This window comes from Salmo trutta, chromosome 28 (genome assembly GCF_901001165.1).
Source record: "Salmo trutta chromosome 28, fSalTru1.1, whole genome shotgun sequence".
Lineage (NCBI taxonomy): Eukaryota > Metazoa > Chordata > Actinopteri > Salmoniformes > Salmonidae > Salmo > Salmo trutta.
In genome coordinates this window covers 11,341,138-11,356,910 of record NC_042984.1, presented here as the reverse complement: position 1 = coordinate 11,356,910, position 15,773 = coordinate 11,341,138, and the positions used below count along the sequence as shown (strand labels likewise).

Below are 15,773 nucleotides of genomic sequence, written 5' to 3'. Positions count from 1 at the left end.
GGACTACAGGAAAAAGAGGACTGAGCAAGCCCCCATTCTCATTGACGGGGCTGCAGTGGAGCAGGTTGAGAGCTTCAAGTTCCTTGGTGTCCACATCACCAACAAACTATCATGGTCCAAACACACTAAGACAGTCGTGAAGAGGGCACGACAAAACCTATTCCCCCTCAGGAGACTGAAAAGATTTGGCATGGGTCCTCAGATCCTCAAAAGGTTCTACAGCTGCACCATCGAGAGCATCCTGACTGGATGCATCACTGCCTGGTATGGCAACTGCTCGGCCTCTGACCGCAAGCCACTACACAGGGTAGTGCGAACTGCCCAGTACATCACTGGGGCCAAGCTTCCTGCCATCCAGGACCTCTATACCAGGTGGTGTCAGAGGAAGGCCCTGAAAATTGTCAAAGACTCCAGCCACCCTAGTCATAGACTGTTCTCTCTGCTACCACAGAGCAAGCGGTACCGGAGCGCCAAGTCTAGGTCCAAGAGGCTTCTAAACAGCTTCTACCCCCAAGCCATAAGACTCCTGAACATCTAGTCAAATGGCTACCCAGACTATTCACATTGCCCCCCCCCCTTCCACACCACTGCCACTCTTTGTTATCATCTATACATAGTCACATTAATTAACTCTACCTACATGTACATACTACCTCAACTAACCGGTGCCCCCGCACACATTGACTCTGTACCGGCACCCACCTGTATATATTGTTATTTTTACCTGCTCCTCTTTAATTACTTGTTACTTTTATCTCTTATTCTTATCCATATTTTTTTTAACTGCACTGTCGGTTAGGGGCATTTCACTGTAAGGTATACACCCTATTGTATTCGGCACATGTGACTAATAGCATTTGATTTGAACATTGGAACCGATAGAATAGCAAACGCACCGAAGTGGCAAACATACCGATCCGGGGAACTCGAGGCAGGTTAAATCAAACACTCAAAGTATATGAAAGATTTCAAATAATATTTTTGAACCCAGTTCTGCACTTGATATGAAACACAAATTAATTCAATGTCCTTAATCTTTGGTTGGGTTCTGGTTCATTTGTCTGATATTCTGGTTCCCTGTGGGGCACCTCACTGTGGGTAGTGTCCTGACAGGCTGGCCACACAGCAGTGAGTCTACAGAGGGCTGTGTTAATTAGGCCACTGGAAACATCTCCCACGGGATGCTACATAACACCAGCCACTGAGCCTGTCCAGTCTGATCTGATAGAACTGACCCCTGGAGCTCATTCAACAATGCCTGCCAAATACCACTCCATCAAAACAGAACACGTTTTATTCATGCTTGACATGCTTCAGTTTTTGGATTCTGTGTATTTTATTGCCTCGGGGGTGGCAAGTAGCCTAGAGGACTCTTTTCCCTATGTAGTGCAGAGGAGGCTAGTAGTAGGAGCAATAGGAGGACAGGCTCAATGTAATGGCTGGAATGAAATCAATGTTTCCATTTGTTTGATGTGTTTGGTACCATTCCATTGATTCCATTCCAGCCATTACAATGAGCCCGTCTTCCTATAGCTCCTCTCACCAGCCTCCTTTGTTATAGTGCACTATTTAAGGAATAGAGGGCCATTTGGGAAAAAGCCATAGTTTAAGACGCGGGCAATAATGAAATGGGAACTGAACTGGTAACATGAGGGCTGCTGGTCTCTGATCCCAGGTTGTGCCGTAGAACAAGCCACCCTCCAGGAGCATTGCACCGTGGCTGACGCTGCTCCTCTCAATGTGTGTGTATGTGTCTGGGGGTCTTGGGAAAAAGGCAAAGGACTCATTTCTATTCTAGGTTTGTTCTGTCGTCACACTGTGTTGTGTCCTTGTTGCCGTACCTGGCAGACAGTGATGATTAAGGCTGTGTGTGTGTGTGTGTGTGTGTGTGTGTGTGTGTGTGTGTGTGTGTGTGTGTGTGTGTGTGTGTGTGTGTGTGTGTGCGTGCGTGTTTCAGTAGTAGACAGTACCTGGCAGACAGTGATGATTAAGGCTGTGTGTGTGTGTGTGTGTGTGTGTGTGTGTGTGTGTGTGTGTGTGTGTGTGTGTGTGTGTGTGTGTGTGTGTGTGTGTGTGTGTGTGTGTGTGTGTGTGTGTGTGTGTGTGTGTGTGTGTGTGTGTGTCAGTAGTAGACAGTACCTGGCAGACGGTGATGATTAGTGCTGGCAGTAAGAACACTGCTAGGGTCATCCAGGTGATGTAGGCCTTGAGCCCCCACGGCTCAGCGAAGTGACCCCAGCACTCAAACTCTCCTGGAGACACCTCCGACCGCGAGAAAATGAAGAACTGAGGGAGAAGGGAGGAAGGACGAGACAGATTGAGGAGGGGGGAGAGAGGGAGGGAAGAGTGCGAGGGTGGGAGGATGGAGGGAGGGAGGAGGGAGTGGTGAGGGAGTCAAAACCAAACACATTTCTAACTAACAGAACAAGAGGCCACACTGTCTAGGAAACTTCCACTGAAGTCATGATACCAAAAATAAGCCGAAAATGGGAATATCTTGAATTTGACTGCAGGCTTTGGGGTCTGGGCAGAAGCGTCCCTTTGAGACTTTTACTTAGCCTTTAGTCATGCTGAGACCGATGTCTCTTTCACAGATCAGCCCTGTATACCCATCTATCCACATAAAACACATCAATATACACTACACACATCAATATACACAACAATATACAGTACACATCAATATTCACATAAATACACAAAAAGCAAAACACAATGAGCCAGCATGTCATCTATCTGGTGCACACCTGAGGTAGCCTATACCGAGGTACTACCTGAGGTAGCCTATACCGAGGTACTACCTGAGGTAGCCTATACCGAGGTACTACCTGAGGTAGCCAATACCGAGGTACTACCTAAGGTAGCCAATACCGAGGTACTACCTGAGGTAGCCAATACCGAGGTACTACCTGAGGTAGCCAATACCGAGGTACTACCTGAGGTAGCCTATACCGAGGTACTACCTGAGGTAGCCTATACCGAGGTACTACCTGAGGTAGCCTATACCGAGGTACTACCTGAGGTAGCCTATACCGAGGTACTACCTGAGGTAGCCTATACCGAGGTACTACCTGAGGTAGCCAATACCGAGGTACTACCTGAGGTAGCCTATACCGAGGTACTACCTGAGGTAGCCTATACCGAGGTACTACCTGAGGTAGCCTATACCGAGGTACTACCTGAGGTAGCCTATACCGAGGTACTACCTGAGGTAGCCTATACCGAGGTACTACCTATACTGAACAGCCGGGCCAGTGTCCCTACCTCCATCTTGTTCTGAGGGCACGGCGCTGCTGCCAAACCCTGAGCTCACCTGTGTGAATTGTTTGTTTGTTTATAGTTATATTGCTCAATATCTCTAAATTTTGAAACTGGATTTTACATTGCATGTGTGACCCTGTTCGTCCTGTTCATCCTGATCGCTGTAATATGCAAAAAAATGTACAATCACTACCGGAGGTTGTATGTAGTCAGTGAGTAAATCAACCACAACCACCTTCTCCCATGAGTTTCTACTCTCTTTCAAAGATAAAGCTCACACTCTCCAAAACAGCAATGTCTTGCCTGATGGTTGTTTTACAAAGTCAACAAGGGAAACTAAAAAGAAACTAGGCTGTCAGAAAGAGACAGACTACAGGGGTGGGAAAGCCATCACCCACTCCCAGTGATCACCCTGTCAAATGTGCGGTCACTAAATAATAATCACTCCAGAGAATATAATCACTCCAGAGACCTAACAATAAGGAAGCTGCTGACAGGATTACAGACTGTTCAATGCTTCAATTTCCCGATCGGCTGACCAGACAGCATTTGTGCTTGGGGATTTTAATATGCTCTCACCTCCCCACTCTGCAACTGTACGTCACTTGTCCGACTCGCTCAACGCGCATTGTGGACCAGTGTTGTGGCAACGTAGATGACACATACAAGGCAGTGTGCAGAGCATCCATCAGGGAATCAGACCATAAAGTTATTCATCTCCTATCGAGATACAGCCAGCAGGTGAAACGCAAAAAACCTGTAGAGAAATCCATTCAGGCGTGGAAAGAGGAGAGCAGGGAGGAGCTGAAGGACTGCTTTGATGTCACAGACTGCGGGGGGTTCCTTGACTGTTGTAGGAATCCCCATGAGTTGACAGACAGTATCACATCTTACATCCAGTTCTGGGAGGATACTGTCATTAACACAGAAACTGTCAGAGTATTTCCCCAAAACAAGCCCAGGGTGTCTAAGAAATTGAAAATGTGCCTAAATGAAATTAAGTTTTCTTTCCTAAAAGTAGATACGGATGCTGTAAAGGAGAAAGAAAAGGAATTCAGGTCAAACATGTGGAAAGCTAAAAGTGGAGCAGAGGTTCTGTACAGGCAATCCAAGACAAGCATGGGAAGGAATGCAATGATGGGAGGAGAGAGGAGGAGAACAGAGAACAATCACATTGCAGACTGTACATCCTTTGTAAATGACCTTAAGGAAGATTTGACACCGTTGATATTTAAAGACGAATGTCAACCAAATATGTGACAGCATCCCCAATTCCTCTCCTGTTCAGATACCAGAGAACAAGGTGGCCTCAAGCCTGTCACATATTAAGCCACACAAAGCACCGGGCCCAGACGTACTACAGGGCAAGTAATGGAGGTCTGCACCGACAAGCTACAAGGGAGTCTTCACACGACTGTTTCAACTCCTGCTGAGCACCTGCACAGTGCCAATCTCCTGGAAGGTGCCAACCATTGTACCGGTGCCTTAGAAGCCAAGGGCCAAATCAACAAATGGCTTTCGACCTCTGGCCTTCATGCCCCTTTGGGCCAAATGCATGGTGAAGGGTTGTCAGTAAGCACCTTACCCTGTCCATAGCAGATCAACTGGACCCATTACAGTTTGCCTATTAGGCCCAGAGGAGGACTGAGGATGCTACCCTGACCTTGGTGAACATGGTGGCAAGTCACCTTTAACATGCAAAATCGTATACATTTTATTTATTGATTTTAGTTCAGCTTTCAATACAATGCATATACACACACTGCTGAAATGACTGCTGGACCTGAATGTTAACGGAGGCCTTACATGTTGGATAAAGGACTTTTTAACTGACTGAACACAGAGGGTCCCCAGGAGTGGGGCCCTCTCTGATTAACTGACCCTGACCACAGAGGGTCCTCAGGAATGGGGCCCTCTCTGTGGTCAGTGGTCAGTTGTGAGCGAATGTATCAATGTCCTCTATGTTTTTAGTTTACGCAGTATGATGGACTGACTGGTTTAAATGTGTGTGATGTGTGAATGCATGTGTATGTGATTATTTTAATGTCAGGTAATGCCAAAGATACATTTCCATCCTGGATGGAAAATCAACTTTTATTCTATTCTATTTATTCTATCTTGTTCTGAGAGCAGCTCTACATCCATCTTGTTCTGAGGGCAGCTCTACCTCCATCTTGTTCTGAGGGCAGCTCTACCTCCATCTTGTTCTGAGGGCAGCTCTACCTCCATCTTGTTCTGAGAGCAGCTCTACCTCCATCTTGTTCTGAGGGCAGCTCTACCTCCATCTTGTTCTGAGAGCAGCTCTACCTCCATCTTGTTCTGAGGGCAGCTCTACCTCCATCTTGTTCTGAGGGCAGCTCTACCTCCATCTTGTTCTGAGAGCAGCTCTACCTCCACCTTGTTCTAAGAGCAGCTCTACCTCCATCTTGTTCTAAGAGCAGCTCTACCTCCATCTTGTTCTAAGAGCAGCTCTACCTCCATCTTGTTCTAAGAGCAGCTCTACCTCCATCTTGTTCTGAGGGCAGCTCTACCTCCATCTTGTTCTGAGAGCAACTCTACCTCCATCTTGTTCTGAGAGCAGCTCTACCTCCATCTTGTTCTGAGGGCAGCTCTACCTCCATCTTGTTCTAAGAGCAGCTCTACCTCCATCTTGTTCTGAGAGTAGCTCTACCTCCATCTTGTTCTGAGGGCAGCTCTACCTCCATCTTGTTCTGAGGGCAGCTCTACCTCCATCTTGTTCTGAGGGCAGCTCTACCTCCATCTTGTTCTAAGAGCAGCTCTACCTCCATCTTGTTCTGAGGGCAGCTCTACCATCTTGTTCTGAGGGCAGCTCTACCTCCATCTTGTTCTGAGGGCAGCTCTACCTCCATCTTGTTCTGAGGGCAGCTCTACCTCCATCTTGTTCTGAGGGCAGCTCTACCTCCATCTTGTTCTGAGGGCAGCTCTACCACCTTGTTCTGAGAGCAGCTCTACCTCCATCTTGTTCTGAGGGCAGCTCTACCTCCATCTTGTTCTAAGAGCAGCTCTACCTCCATCTTGTTCTGAGGGCAGCTCTACCATCTTGTTCTGAGGGCAGCTCTACCTCCATCTTGTTCTGAGGGCAGCTCTACCATCTTGTTCTAAGAGCAGCTCTACCTCCATCTTGTTCTGAGGGCAGCTCTACCTCCATCTTGTTCTGAGGGCAGCTCTACCTCCATCTTGTTCTGAGGGCAGCTCTACCTCCATCTTGTTCTGAGGGCAGCTCTACCTCCATCTTGTTCTGAGGGCAGCTCTACCTCGAGGTTTGTTGGGTGAAGTCGACGGTAAGTGGTCAAGCAGAGGCTGTCATGTTAGGTCTAGGGTTAGGGATGAGCTGGGATGTGGACATGAAGCTAGGGTTAGGGTTGAGGCTAGGGTTAGGGTTGAGGGTTAGGGTTGAGGGTTAGGGCTGGGATGTGGACATGAAGCTAGGGTTAGGGATGAAGCTAGGGTTAGGGTTGAGGCTAGGGTTAGGGATGAGCTGGGATGTGGACATGAAGCTAGGGTTAGGGATGAAGCTAGGGTTAGGGTTGAGGCTAGGGTTAGGGATGAGCTGGGATGTGGACATGAAGCTAGGGTTAGGATTGAGGCTAGGGTTAGGGTTGAGGGTTAGGGTTGAGGGTTAGTGTTGGGCTGGGATGTGGACATGAAGCTAGGGTTAGGGATGAAGCTAGGGTTAGGGTTGAGGCTAGGGTTAGGGATGAGCTGGGATGTGGACATGAAGCTAGGGTTAGGATTGAGGCTAGGGTTAGGGTTGAGGGTTAGTGTTGGGCTGGGATGTGGACATGAAGCTAGGGTTAGGGTTGAGGGTTAGGGTTGAGGGTTAGGGCTGGGATGTGGACATGAAGCTAGGATTAGGTTTAATGTCCCCTACAGTACCTACCTGTGGTTTGGAGAGAAGTAGGGTCAGGCCCCATGACAGGGTAAGGGTCGGGGTCAGGGTTAGGGTTAGGAAGCAGTGATAGCGTTCCTACCTGTGGTATGGAGAGCAGTAGGGCCAGGCCCCAGGCCGTCATGATAGGGGTGTTCCAGCGCGACACGGACCCACCACGGTAGGCTTGCAGTGGGCAGCAGATGGCATAGTGACGATCTACCGTCATGGCAACGATCATATAGGAGGACGCGAACATCCCTACGATCTGCAGGTACTTTACTGAGCGACACAGAAAATCCGGCCCCTGGAACCTTTCTGTGATGTCCCACACCAGCTGGGGAAGTACCTAAGGGACGGACAGGAAACAGGAGGATATTAAACTTTGCTATGTTAGATACTAGCATACTACTTAGAATCCATCAATCAATACATGATGCTAGTGTGGAAATAGAAACAGAGTAGACTAGCTCCTAAAGCAATGGAATAAAAATAATATTTATTTGAATGCTCAGGCCATTTCCATTGTGTTTTGAGAACTGCGCCCAGTCCACCACACAATGGTGGGCGAGTGTGTACTTACTTGACTGGTCCACACTCAATACATAAGGGCAGCCAGTATGTCAGTGCGTTAGAGGGTTGGGGAATAGTTGACTCATTCATATTGTTGGAATCAAAGCCATTAGTAAACATACTAGAGTGGTCATGCTAGCTAGCTGCACCATAACAGTATGTCCTCATTACATAGATCACTCATAGGCTACTGATGTTGAGTACACCAATGTGGTGCCTAGCAACCAGAAGAGGGTTGGGATCAATCTCAAGAAAACTGGAGACGACTCCATACCCTGAGGTGTCAGTCTCACCTGGAACAGCGCCACCACCAGGTCAGCAAGACACAGGTTGACCATGAACAGGTGCATGGGAGCGTTCTGTTTCCTCCTGCGGAGCAGCACCCACAGTACAAAGCCGTTTCCCAGGGTAGTCAGGGCCAGCACCAGGCCCAGCACCCCTATCTCGGCCCGGGCCAGGCCCAGATCCCTCACCCTGGGCTGGGGTAAGGCTTGGGGCGTGGTGGTTGAGACGTTCTCTGGGATAATCCAATAGTAGGACCCTGCGCCTCCATGAGAACTGTTGAGGGACGTGAAGTCGGAGAAGAGGGAGGAAGTGAGGTTGTTTCTTCCTGCCGTCGCGGATGTCAGAGAGGAGTGGCCTAATCCATCCCAACCCGTTTTCTCTGAGATACTTTCCATGCCTAAGTAATAACAAAAATGAAACAACAGAAACCTTAGAAAAAGAATAATGATAAAATCTCTCCTGAGTTTGTTTGGGGAGGGAGAGGGAGAGGGCACAGAGGGCCTGTGGAAATAACCGAGGGCTAAATCCCAACTCCTGTCTCTACCGGAGCATGCGAGTCACAAGCTTACCTTGTTTGTTTACGTTCAAATAAACATTTCGGCTAAGATCTGATAATAAACCATTGGTTTGTTAGTTTGGGATAATCCTGTTTTTATTAAATTATCTTCAATTGCCCCCCAATTTGTTGGACAGACGAGTTGTCTTACTATCCCTCTCCCCTTCCTTCCTATGTCTTAGCACTGTCTCTGTCCAGACATCTTTCATTGACATCTTCCAGGGTCAATATAACAGGCACAAACTCTGTGATTTTGGGAATAGAGCTGCATGCCTCTAGCAAGAAAATAGAAGAGAGAGAGAGACAGAGAGAGAGCGAGAGAGAGACAGAGTGAGTGAGTGAGTGAGTGAGACAGCGAGCGAGCGAGAGAGAGAGAGAGAGAGAGAGAGAGAGAGAGAGAGAGAGAGAGAGAGAGAGATAGAGCGATAGAGACAGAGACAGAAAGAGAGAGACAGAGCACTAAAATAGGCCCCATTAGGGACAGCCCAAACACTTTGTTTCATTGATTGTGATCTTCCTGGTAGGTTTTGTCATGAAGATTTAAATAACTTTTACAGGTCATTTCATTGTCTTGTTATAAAACAAACATTTGACGGCCTTATCATTCATCACCATTACCACAAAATTGTTATGTTTGAACAATACAGTCAAACACAATATTTAATCAAACAAATCAAATATTGTCATGTGATTCAACTTTTCAACTTATTGCATATTTCCTGTCAGTGTGTATGTAGGTCAGTAAAGCTGTGTTTTTATGGAACACTTCTACAGTACAGACGGGTTGGTAGTATAGCCACAAAATTGAGGCGTGCGCAACTATGGGACGAAATAGATCGGGTTGGCTTAAATGGTTGACAACATGTAAGCTATATTTCGTCTCCAAATAAATAAATGAGCACAATTAGCACTTGTTTGTCAAATACATTGTTACAGTTGTTGGTTAACTAGCTAGCGAATGTTAGCCATATTAACATTGATATGAAATCAGTCAAAACACCTAGTAATCTGACCATCCAGAATCACAACAACAGGCTGACTTCTGCTCTATGGAAGTGCACACATCGTTTTCGTGATGTTGTCAGCTAACCCATCTATGTCTGTTGGTAACAGTTATACTGTATGTATGTTGGTAACAGTTCCACAGTGTTGGTAACAGTTCTACAGTGTTGGTAACAGTTCTACAGTGTTGGTAACAGTTCCACAATGTTGGTAACAGTTCTACAGTGTGTCTGTTGGTAACAGTTCCACAGTGTTGGTAACAGTTATACTGTATGTATGTTGGTAACAGTTCTACAGCGTTGGTAACAGTTCCACAGTGTTGGTAACAGTTCTACAGTGTTGGTAACAGTTCCAAAGTATGTCTGTTGGTAACAGTTCTACAGTGTTGGTAACAGTTCCACAGTGTTGGTAACAGTTCCACAGTGTTGGTAACAGTTCTACAGTGTGTCTGTTGGTAACAGTTCCACAGTGTTGGTAACAGTTCTACAGTGTGTCTGTTGGTAACAGTTCTACAGTGTGTCTGTTGGTAACAGTTCCACAGTGTTGGTAACAGTTCTACAGTGTGTCTGTTGGTAACAGTTCTACAGTGTGTCTGTTGGTAACAGTTCCACAGTGTTGGTAACAGTTCTACAATGTTGGTAACAGTTCTACAGTGTGTCTGTTGGTAACAGTTCTACAGTGTTGGTAACAGTTCTGCAGTGTGTCTGTTGGTAACAGTTCTACAGTGTGTCTGTTGGTAACATTTCTACAGTGTTGGTAACAGTTATACAGTGTTGGTAACAGTTATACAATGTTGGTAACAGTTCTACAGTGTGTCTGTTGGTAACAGTTCTACAGTGTTGGTAACAGTTCTGCAGTGTGTCTGTTGGTAACATTTCTACAGTGTTGGTAACAGTTCTACAGTGTTGGTAACAGTTCTACAATGTTGGTAACAGTTCTACAGTGTTTCTGTTGGTGACAGTTCTACAGTGTTGGTAACAGTTCTACAGTGTGTCTGTTGGTAACAGTTCTACAGTGTGTTTGTTGGTAACAGTTCGACAGTGTTGGTAACAGTTCTACATTGTTGGTAACAGTTATACAGTGTGTCTGTTGGTAACAGTTCTACAGTGCTGGTAACAGTTATACAGTGTGTCTGTTGGTAACAGTTCTACAGTGTTTATGTTGGTAACAGTTCCACAGTGTTGGTAACAGTTCTACAGTGTGTCTGTTGGTAACAGTTCTACAGTGTGTCTGTTGGTAACAGTTCTACAGTGTGTCTGTTGGTAACAGTTCTACAGTGTGTCTGTTGGTAACAGTTTTACAGTGTGTCTGTTGGTAACAGTTCTGCAGTGTTGGTAACAGTTCTACAGTGTTGGCAACAGTTCTACAGTGTGTCTGTTGGTGACAGTTCTACAGTGTGTCGGTTGGTAACAGTTCTACAATGTTGGTAACAGTTCTACAGTGTTGTTAACAGTTCTACAGTGTGTCTGTTGGTGACAGTTCTACAGTGTGTCTGTTGGTAACAGTTCTACAGTGTGTCTGTTGGTAACAGTTCTGCAATGTTGGTAACAGTTCCACAGTGTTGGTGACAGTTCTACAATGTTGGTAACAGTTCTACAATGTTGGTAACAGTTCTACAGTGTTGGTAACAGTTCTACAGTGTGTCTGTTGGTAACAGTTCTACAGTGTGTCTGTTGGTAACAGTTCTACAGTGTTGGTAACAGTTCTACAGTGTGTCTGTTGGTAACAGTTCTACAATGTGTCTGTTGGTAACATTTCTACAGTGTTTCTGTTGGTAGCAGTTCTACAGTGTGTTTGTTGGTAACAGTTAGACAGTGTTGGTAACAGTTCTACAGTGTTGGTAACAGTTCTACAGTGTGTCTGTTGGTAACAGTTCTACAGTGTGTCTGTTGGTAACATTTCTACAGTGTTTCTGTTGGTAACAGTTCTACAGTGTGTTTGTTGGTAACAGTTAGACAGTGTTGGTAACAGTTCTACAGTGTTGGTAACAGTTATACAGTGTGTCTGTTGGTAACAGTTCTACAGTGCTGGTAACAGTTCTACAGTGTGTCTGTTGGTGACAGTTCTACAGTGTGTCTGTTGGTGACAGTTCTACAGTGTGTCTGTTGGTAACAGTTCTACAGTGTGTTTGTTGGTAACAGTTATACAGTGTGTCTGTTGGTAACAGTTCTACAGTGCTGGTAACAGTTCTACAGTGTGTCTGTTGGTAACAGTTATACAGTGTGTCTGTTGGTAACAGTTCTACAGTGTTTATGTTGGTAACAGTTCCACAGTGTTGGTAACAGTTCTACAGTGTGTCTGTTGGTAACAGTTCTACAGTGTGTCTGTTGGTAACAGTTCTACAGTGTGTCTGTTGATAACAGTTCTACAGTGTGTCTGTTGGTAACAGTTCTACAGTGTGTTTGTTGGTAATAGTTCGACAGTGTTGGTAACAGTTCTACAGTGTTGGTAACAGTTATACAGTGTGTCTGTTGGTAACAGTTCTACAGTGCTGGTAACAGTTCTACAGTGTGTCTGTTGGTAACAGTTATACAGTGTGTCTGTTGGTAACAGTTCTACAGTGCTGGTAACAGTTATACAGTGTGTCTGTTGGTAACAGTTCTACAGTGTTTATGTTGGTAACAGTTCTACAGTGTGTCTGTTGGTAACAGTTCCACAGTGTTGGTGACAGTTCTACGGCGTTGGTGACAGTTTTACAGTGTTCGTAACAGTTCTACGGTGCTGGTAACAGTTATACAGTGTTGGCGACAGTTCTGCTAACAGTTCTACAGTGTTGGTTCAGTTCTACAGTATGTCTGTTGGTCTGTCTGTCTAACTCTCCTTCTGTCTGACATAAGTCCTGCTTTCAGTTGTTTTCATTCTCATACTTTCCCCGGCTTGATATGACTTCTTCTCCCTCTATCCCACTCTCTCTGAATCCCTCTCTCCCTCTCTCTTTCTTCGTATCCCTCTATCCCCCCTCTCTCCCTCTCTCTCCCTCTATCCCCCCCTCTCTCCCTCTTTCCCACTCTCTCTGTATCCCTCTCTCCCTCTCTCTTTCTTCGTATCCCTCTATCCCCCCTCTCTCTCCCTCTATCCCCCCTCTATCCCCCCCTCTCTCCCTCTTTCCCACTCTCTCTGACTCCCTCTCTCCCTCTCTCTTTCTTCGTATCCCTCTATCCCCTCTCTCTCCCTCTATCCCCCCTCTCTCCCTCTATCCCCCCCTCTCTCCCTCTTTCCCACTCTCTCTGAATCCCTCTCTCCCTCTCTCTTTCTTCGTATCCCTCTATCCCCCCTCTCTCCCTCTATCCCCCCTCTCTCCCTTTATCCCCATCTCTCTGTATCCCTCTCTCCCTCTCTCTTTCTCTGTATCCCTCTATCCCCCTCTCTCTCCCTCTATCCCCCCTCTCGCTCTCTCCTTCTCTCCCTGTATCCCTCTCTCCCTCTCTCTTTCTCCGTATCCCTCTATCCCCCTCTCTCTCCCTCTATCGCCCTCTCTCTCCCTCTATCCCCCCTCTCCCTCTATCCCACTCTCTCTGTATCCCTCTCTCCCGCTCTCTTTCTCCGTATCCCTCTATCCCCCTCTCTCACCCTCTATCCCCCCTCTCTCCCTCTATCCCACTCTCTCTGTATCCCTCTCTCCCTCTCTCTTTCACCGTATCCCTCTATCCCCCTCTCTCTCTCTCCCTCTCTCTCCCTCTATCCCCCCCTCTCCCTTTATCCCACTCTCTCTGTATCCCTCTCTCCCTCTCTCTTTCTCCGTATCCCTCTATCCCCCTCTCTCCCTCTATCCCCCTCTCTCTATCCTCTCCCTGTATCCTCTCTCTCTCTATCCCTCTATCCTTCACTCTCAATCTTTCTCATCCCTCGTTTATACCCCATACATTCCTCCTCTCCCTCTCTTTTTTCTCTCTCTCGTTCACATTCTCTCTTGTTCACATTTGTTCACATTCTTTCTCTTCCCTCCAATCACACCCTCTCTTGATCCCAATAAAAAACAGTTTATTTTCTCCCATTTATAAATAAATAGCACAAAAGTAAATATAATTGATATGAATGAAACTGACAATTTGAGAAACAGAGTCGTGGGATAGGGAGACCAAATAAACAGACAGAGAGCAAGAGAGGGGAGGAGGAGGAGAGAGAGAGAGAGAGAGAGAGAGAGAGAGAGAGAGAGAGGGTGGATGTGGTGGAGGAAGAGAGAGTGGTGAGAGTATGGATAGAGGGAGCGTAGGGGCAGCTGAGGCAAGCCACCCAGATTAGGTGTAAGAATAACAGAAAAGGTGAAGACAGATGAAAGATAAGGCAGGCGCAGGAGAAGGTGGACAAACAGAGAAGAAGAAGAAGGGACATGTAACGGCTGTCGTCTGAAGAAGTGGACCAAGGTGCAGCGGAGTTAGTGTTCATTATCAGAATTTAATATAAACAACGTGAACACTATACAAAACAAGAAATGAGCAAACCGACAGCAAACAGTCCTGTCTAGAACAAAACACTGACAGAAACAATTACCCACAAACCCAAAGGAAAAACATGCTCCTTATGTGTGACTCCCAATCAGCAGCAACGAGCTTCAGCTGTGCCTGATTGGGAGCCACACACGCGGCCCAAAACAAAGAAATACAAAAACATAGAAAAAGGAACATAGAACGCCCACCCAATGTAACACCCTGGCCTAACCAAAATAAAGAACAAAAACCCCTCTCTATGGCCAGGGCGTTACAGTACCCCCCCCCAAAGGTGCGGACTCCGGCCGCAAAACCTGACTCTGAAGGGGAGGGTCCGGGTGGGCCCTCTTACGGCGGCGGCTCAGGTGCGGGACGTGGCCTCTGCTCCACCCTTGACGTCGCCCTCTTCGGTGGCGCACCTGGCCGCGCCGAAGGTCTGGTGGGCGACACTGACTGCGCCCGGCTGGCGGCCGGCGATGGTTGCGCCCGGCTGGCGGGCGGCGATGGTTGCGCCCGGCTGGCGGGCGGCGATGGTTGCGCCCGGCTGGCGGGCGGCGATGGTTGCGCCCGGCTGGCGGGCGGCGATGGTTGCGCCTGGCTGGCGGGCGACCCTGGCTGCTCTGACGGCACTGACCCAGGATTCACCAGGCTGGGGAAACATGACAGAGGCCTGTCCCTAGGCGTAGGCACCGGACTCACCGGGCTGGCGGGCGTCCCTGGCCACTCCGGCAGTTCAGGGCAGTCTGGCCACTCGGGCAGGTCAGGGCAGTCTGGCCACTCGGGCAGGTCAGGGCAGTCTGGCCACTCGGGCAGGTCAGGGCAGTCTGGCCACTCGGGCAGGTCAGGGCAGTCTGGCCACTCGGGCAGGTCAGGGCAGTCTGGCCACTCGGGCAGGTCAGGGCAGTCTGGCCACTCGGGCAGGTCAGCGCAGTCTGGCCACTCGGGCAGGTCAGGGCAGTCTGGCCACTCGGGCAGGTCAGCGCAGTCTGGCCACTCGGGCAGGTCAGCGCAGTCTGGCCACTCGGGCAGGTCAGCGCAGTCTGGCCACTCGGGCAGGTCAGCGCAGTCTGGCCACTCCGGCAGTTCAGCGCAGTCTGGCCACTCCGGCAGTTCAGCGCAGTCTGGCCACTCCGGCAGTTCAGCGCAGTCTGGCCACTCCGGCAGTTCAGCGCAGTCTGGCCACTCCGGCAGTTCAGCGCAGTCTGGCCACTCCGGCAGTTCAGCGCAGTCTGGCCACTCCGGCAGTTCAGCGCAGTCTGGCCACTCCGGCAGTTCAGCGCAGTCTGGCCACTCCGGCAGTTCAGCGCAGTCTGGCCACTCCGGCAGTTCAGCGCAGTCTGGCCACTCCGGCAGTTCAGCGCAGTCTGGCCACTCCGGCAGTTCAGCGCAGTCTGACCTCTCTGGCGACTGTTGACTGGCGGGCAGCTCTGACGACTGTTGACTGGCGGGCAGCTCTGACGACTGTTGACTGGCGGGCAGCTCTGACGACTGTTGACTGGCGGGCAGCTCTGACGACTGTTGACTGGCGGGCAGCTCTGACGACTGTTGACTGGCGGGCAGCTCTGACGACTGTTGACTGGCGGGCAGCTCTGACGACTGTTGACTGGCAGGGCTGGGGACACGCACCTTGGGCTTGGTGCGGGGAGCAGGGACGGGCCGGACAGGACTGTGGACACGCACCTTGGGCCTGGTGCGGGGAGCAGGGACGGGCCAGACAGGACTGTGAACACGCACTGGTGAACTGAAGCGTGGAGCCGGTTTTGCCACTCGTCCTGGCTGG

The 15,773-nt window shown here is 48.6% G+C and overlaps 1 protein-coding gene across 1 annotated transcript in view; it reads right to left on the bottom strand.

Annotated features, from left to right (window-relative positions):
* LOC115165478 (vasopressin V2 receptor-like) overlaps positions 1-15,773 on the bottom strand; it is a 62,287-nt gene that overhangs the window by 13,203 nt on the left and 33,311 nt on the right. Inside the window, exons 2-4 of the mRNA XM_029718637.1 lie at positions 8,017-8,405; positions 7,254-7,499; positions 2,140-2,286 (exon numbers count right to left, since the gene is read on the bottom strand). Coding sequence (XP_029574497.1) covers positions 2,140-2,286; positions 7,254-7,499; positions 8,017-8,405 — 782 coding nt within the window. The remainder of the gene's footprint in view (positions 1-2,139; positions 2,287-7,253; positions 7,500-8,016; positions 8,406-15,773) is intronic.